We start from the raw sequence: 6,000 nt of genomic DNA on the forward strand, positions 1-6,000 counted from the left end.
TATGATTCTTATGTTAGAATTTTTCTTTTAATGTAGAGTCAAACAATTTATAGTCGATCAATGTAGGATACTTAGTCATGTGAAAGTCAATAGTATGTTCCAAATTTGTAGAGCGAAAACATTATTATTATAAATCATTGAACTCATACTTCTTAAAGAATTATTGTTTTAAATGACACTTTTAATTAATATATATATATATATATATATATATATAATTATAATTTTAAACAAATTATCCTATATGTCTTTCAACATTTTTATGTTTGATATGATTATTTTTCTTTTTTGACACCATGTATGATATTTTTTTAGGAGTATTTTCCGTTAAACGTGGAGATAATCTCCTTTAGAAGTTTTCAGGTATTAAATAGATAGATATTTTCTCTCGTTTGAATTTTTTTGTATTTAAAAGAGTTCCTTAAATGTTGATAGACACTAAATAAATGGACATTTTCTCTTAATTTAAATTTTCTACATTCGCAAGAGTCAAAATTTAAATTTTAACTACTTAATTAAATGATATGAGTCACGCTAACTCAAGTTAATTACACTATGTATGATATGATTATTAAAAAAAAATGAGGGTACGTACAAATTAAATTACAGGGGAGAGCTTAAACAGAATTATCCATCATTTTGGGTATTCATTTCTTCAAAATGGATTATAAAACTCATTAGCAATGGTGACTCTGGGGAAGTTTAGTTGTTTGGATAGCGTTTACTTTTCGGCACTTGTGAGTACTAATTAATTGTCATCACATGGAAGGAACCTATAGTGACACATGTAAACTGTTTTATCTTTTGTTTTATAGATTTGTTATTTACTTTTTGGATTGAAGTATCGTGCATAATGTTAACAATATTTTATTTGTTTTTATATATAGAAAAAAATTTGCATCGTTAATTGAATAAATCCTTTAATTAGTACTCTTCACAATTGTATGATTTAGGTATTAGGTATTTTAATATTTAAATGTTTTAAAATTTCCCAATCAATTTTTAACTTTATAAAAATTCGTTTTCTTAGTATTATTTTATACTAAAACGGATTGAATTAATAACAGTTACTTCACTAAATTTAGAACTAACAAAAGAAATTTAAACTTTTAAAGATTAAAATGTCTGACTCATATGATCTTAATTAAAAGACAAAGTTGAAAATTGCTCACTTTAATTTCACTAACTTGCCTGAATTCTCTCATTTTCTTCATCCAATATAGTACGTTCAAATATTTGTATTCATTGGGAAAAAAAAAACCCTTAATATTTTCCCTTATATATCCCTTGTAATTAACATTCATTTTACACACATTTATTTAATTTTACTACATTGAATTTAATTTTCATAAAATGTAAATTTTTAATTAATTAAAAATCATTTAGTATATATCTTTTAATTTATTTATTATAAAAGTTAAGAAGTTTTATTTATTAATTATTTTTGGTACAGAAACTTTATGTGATTGAGTGAGATTAATGTCAATTCTCAAGGTATTCTAATTAAATCTTACTAATTATTGTCCTAAAAGTAATAGTTAAAGAATTGATAAATAAAAAAATACAGTAAGACTTATTTTAGTATTATAAAATATGTGATTTTTAATAGTGATTCTGATAAATATTTTTCTTTATTTTATATATATATTTTAATTTATAAATATTATTTTTATCCTCATAAAATATGTATTTTTTATTTTAGTTTTTATTTATTTATTTTTATCTTTAAAAATTTAAGTTGATATTTTTTATCTTTAGAGGTATCACTGGTCAACATAGCGTGACATATTATGAATATTATATGAGATAGTCCTTAACATTTTAATAATAACATATATAAGTAATTAAAAAAGTCACAAAATAGTAAGGACTAGAAATAGTAATTTCAAATTTGAGAGAGATAAAAAATAAGGAATTTTTTTTTATAATAATCAAAATCAAAACTTTTACATTTTACAAAGATTAAAAATATGTTTAAATTTATATTAAAAATCTTATAAATATTGATAATATTAAATGTAAGTCTTTTTTGTAACCAAATGTAATATTCTCTTCAACCCATAATAAATATTATCCCAAGTTATATTATACAGTAAAAAAAACTAATAAATATATAGAAAGAATAATAATTTTACAAATTTAACTTTATGATTTATTTTTTTTACAAGAAATGATGTAATATAATAACTATTTTTAAAAATATTATGAGGGGTATAAATAAAAAAATGGTAATTAATTAATACTAAATTGAAGAATTAACATGATACTTATTTTAGAACTTTTTTTTCCTTCAAACACAACACTATCATTATAAGACAAAATGAAGTACAAGTACTTTTTAGGATTATATAAGTTTTTTAGTTTTTGAATTTTTTTTTCTAGTGCATGAACTATTATTATTATTTTTACTAATTTTAATTTAAACTTTTGCCAATATCATTTTTAGTCCTCTAAATTTTCTTTCCATTAATATATTGGTTCCTAAGGTCAATTTTTTTTGTTTATGATTTTTTTAAAGTCTAAAATTAAATAAATTTTGTTCAGAAACTAGAAAAAAATTGATAAAACATACTTTTTAATACTACAACTTTTATTTGTTAATTTATTATCCATTATATATCCTTCATAATTAAGAAAACTGTTTTAGAAATTATTCTTGCACAAGTTTCAGGAAACTGTTTTTATCCATGGATGTTTTTCACTAATTAAATCTATAATAACATAACATGCAATAATATTTCTTCTGCCAATAGGGCATTTTTTGTCTATTGTCTTCCCACCCACTGAATGCCAAAATGCCACTATATATATATCAACTTGGACGATGCATGTCCATTCATTCATTTCCCACTATCCAAGAAGATCGATGTTGATAAGCCATATCAATATGTAAGGGTCATTGAAGAGGTACCTCATGGGGTTTTGGCAGAACATGCAATCACAAATTTCTTTCAGTTCATGTGCAAATTTTAATCTTAAACAAGACAAAAACGCTACTGAATTTTCTTCTTCTTTTTTTTTTTTTGTTCTAATCCGTGTGCTTCCTTTAATTAGTTCGCGTTCTTGATTGCTCGCAACACTGCTTGCTTTACCACTTGCGCGTCAACACTGTCGTTCTTGTGACTCTGCAAATTAAATAACCTCTTGTCAAAGTTTAGATGCAAAATTATAATCATTAGAGAGTATTGTTGGCTGCATCGTATTTTATATATACTAAGAATATTACTATGCCATGTGACAAGATGTAACTATAATGAAGTTTTACACCTTTTTTATAATCATATTATATTATAAGTGAAAAATATTTACTAACTTTGCTAATAAAAACTTGATTGAACCGTTATATAGACTTTATTGTCGCATTACATAGACAAAGCAACTACAAAATAGGTAAAGGAACTCACATATAAGGTGGAGTTTTAACTGCTTTTTTAACAAAACTGAAATTGTTGTTGTTGGGAACAGTGTTTTAATTCGAAGCTAACATTTTCAAAATGTGTCTTTCATATAAAACTCGTGAAAAAGTCTTGTAATGTCCTCCCTCCGGAAAATTCTTTCTCTATAAGCATATATAGCACACTAATTATGTAACTTGGAGCCCCAGAACCGTAAAAGAATTTATCACCAAAATTTTACAGCTTAGTCGTGTACTTCTAATTTGTATGAATGTATATATTTGGATTTGGCTTGCAGCTAGATAGGATATAAAATCAGAAACTCTTGCATAAGTTTCTGAATATAAGGAAAGAGCTGTGAACTAGTCAATTTTATAGATGCATTTAAAGGAGAATAATTAAAGGGATTATGGTAGAAATCATTTGTAGAGTTTTATTAATATTAAATTTATTTGGATATAAGTTAAAAAGGATTTTTGAGAATTTTTCTATTGAAAAATCACTAGAATTTTTTTTTTAAAAAATACTTATAACTTGTCTAAACAAATTCTTTATCTTACTTCTTTTCCAACAGCTTCTAGCTGGAAACTGTCTTCACAAGAAACCCTAGCATCAAGCACATCAAGGCCCAGTTCTTCGAAGGCTTCGAGTATAGAGACGAGCATACCGGGGCAATTCTTTTCCAAAACCACATTAATGAGGAAACCCTTTTTTAGGGTTTTCACTATTACCTGCAAATATTTTTAATAAGATGTATCAATAATATGAATTGTGCTAACTCAGGGAAAGTTTTATCACACATGATAACTTTATTCAACTTAAGTCGATTAATTAAATGTTTAATATATGATCTTAGACCCCCATAAAAATTAGAACAAAATACAGCAACAAGATTAATAAGCACCATAGGTAGTTCATCAATTTGAGATGTTGATGATGATGATTCAGCGATCCCCAACTCTGAGTTGAGTCCCTCCACCTTTTGTTTCAATTCCTCTATGTATTTTGAGGCATCTACAATAATTGAGGCTTTGTTCAGCTGCAAAAATTAACAAAGAAACGATTAATTAGATCAAATACTAATTAAAAAGCTTTGATTCAAGATGAAGCAGAAGCATGAGCTTCATCTGTAATAAACATCAATATATAGAAAGATCGATGTATATAAAACAAATTACAGAAGTGGAGTTTGTAACATCGCGAAGTTGTTGCAACGTGTGTTGCAGTGCTGCTCTTCTTTTCTCCCTAGAATCCATGCTTCTTCTGCTACCTTCTTATCACTTTTGTCTAGATTTTGAATTCGATTTTGATTTTTGATTTTCTCTCCCTTTTTGTTGTCTCTGTGCCCTACCTTTTCCATTTGTGGCTTAGAGGTTTCCCTTTTTTATAGAATTGGCTGTGCAAATTAACAAAAAATATATATAAATCAGTTGTTTGTTTGCATGACGACTACCTAAATATTCCCCACACCAAATTATGCTTTTACAAGATTGACCTCATCATTTTAATACACAAAACACTAATAAATAAAAATTATAAATGAGACATACAATTATAAGTGAATGGTTACGATTATAAATGAATACGGATTTTTAATTTTAATAGTTTATGTATGATTATGTGTCATTTATATTAAAAGTATAAGTAATTAGTACGAGTGAAGTAACACTTGTGTTTTTTAATTAAATATTGAAATTCAATTCTTAATTTAAATTATATTATAGATTAAAACTATAAATGAGTGATTGTCCTATTTCACTTGCCCTTCAAAGCAATGCAAAGTGATATTACTCTTCAGATTATTTCTTATTTTTCTGTACCTTTAATTTCCGTACCTTTAATTTCCTTACAAAGCCACCATTCACACGAGAAAAAAATACAATATATATATATATACTAACTGTTTTTAATTAAAAGGGTGTTGATAGTACTCCTTGTACACATTAATTAACAAAAATGATTTTCCTAAAAAAAAATGAACAAAAACAGTTTTTGGGCTCTCATATGCTATTTGGCACCTAGAGAGAGAAGGAAAAGGAAAAAAAATTGTATATAAATGTGCTAGGTGATATAATACTATATATAGAAAAGAAAATAAAATAAAATGGAGAACGTGATTAATTAAGTGTTTAAAAAATTTGAATGAACAAATATGATCAATAATTAAGCCCACCCCAAATTTGGTTTGTGTATGTTAACAGTTTAACACAGCAAAGACTTGTGAAGGGAAAGATGTGAAAGGGTATTTGAGTGAAAACATGACAAATTTATGAAAACATTGAGAGAGAGAGAGAGAGGAAAGGAGTCCCGTGAACGAAGTGCTTGTAAGAATTGACAGCTAAACTAGCTTCGACAGAACACATCCTTGCCGTGTTTGGATGCTTATTATTATCATTGAATAATGGAATCCCCTTCAGCTTTCATGGATTCATTTAATCACACCCACATTAATTCAACACCATGCATGTCTCAAATCTTATTCAATTCCGATCCCTACCCACAACAAAGACATTCATTCTCTTCTTGCACGTGTGCCCTTCCTCTCGTGACCTTTTTCTCTTACCTTTTCTTTTTTATTTTTTCACTCCTGTTAAATACTTCCCTT

At 26.4% G+C, this 6,000-nt stretch overlaps 1 protein-coding gene across 1 annotated transcript; it reads right to left on the reverse strand.

Annotated features, from left to right (window-relative positions):
- Positions 1–2,806: 2,806 nt before the first annotated feature.
- Positions 2,807–4,773, reverse strand: LOC109813652 (transcription factor SCREAM2). The gene is made up of 4 exons (XM_020377879.3): positions 4,574–4,773; positions 4,300–4,434; positions 3,956–4,126; positions 2,807–3,125 (listed from the first exon to the last, which is right to left on the reverse strand). The coding sequence occupies exons 1-4, from the start codon at positions 4,649–4,651 to the stop codon at positions 3,051–3,053; spliced, it is 459 nt and encodes a 152-aa protein (XP_020233468.1). The 5' UTR covers positions 4,652–4,773; the 3' UTR covers positions 2,807–3,050.
- Between the last annotated feature and the right edge of the window lie 1,227 nt (positions 4,774–6,000).

The sequence above is a fragment of the Cajanus cajan genome, chromosome 4 (assembly GCF_000230855.2).
Source record: "Cajanus cajan strain Asha chromosome 4, NIPB_CcT2T_4, whole genome shotgun sequence".
In the NCBI taxonomy this organism is placed as follows: domain Eukaryota; kingdom Viridiplantae; phylum Streptophyta; class Magnoliopsida; order Fabales; family Fabaceae; genus Cajanus; species Cajanus cajan.

Excerpts from the sequence above, each read along its gene's own strand:
- LOC109813652 (XM_020377879.3), bottom strand. The coding sequence starts at position 4,651 with ATGGATTCTAGGGAGAAAAGAAGAGCAGCACTGCAACACACGTTGCAA. Across the intron at positions 4,127-4,299 it reads AAATTGATGAACTACCTATG|GTAATAGTGAAAACCCTAAA; the intron begins GTGCTTATTAAT and ends AAATATTTGCAG. Across the intron at positions 3,126-3,955 it reads TAGAAGCTGTTGGAAAAGAA|AGTCACAAGAACGACAGTGT; the intron begins GTAAGATAAAGA and ends TTTAATTTGCAG.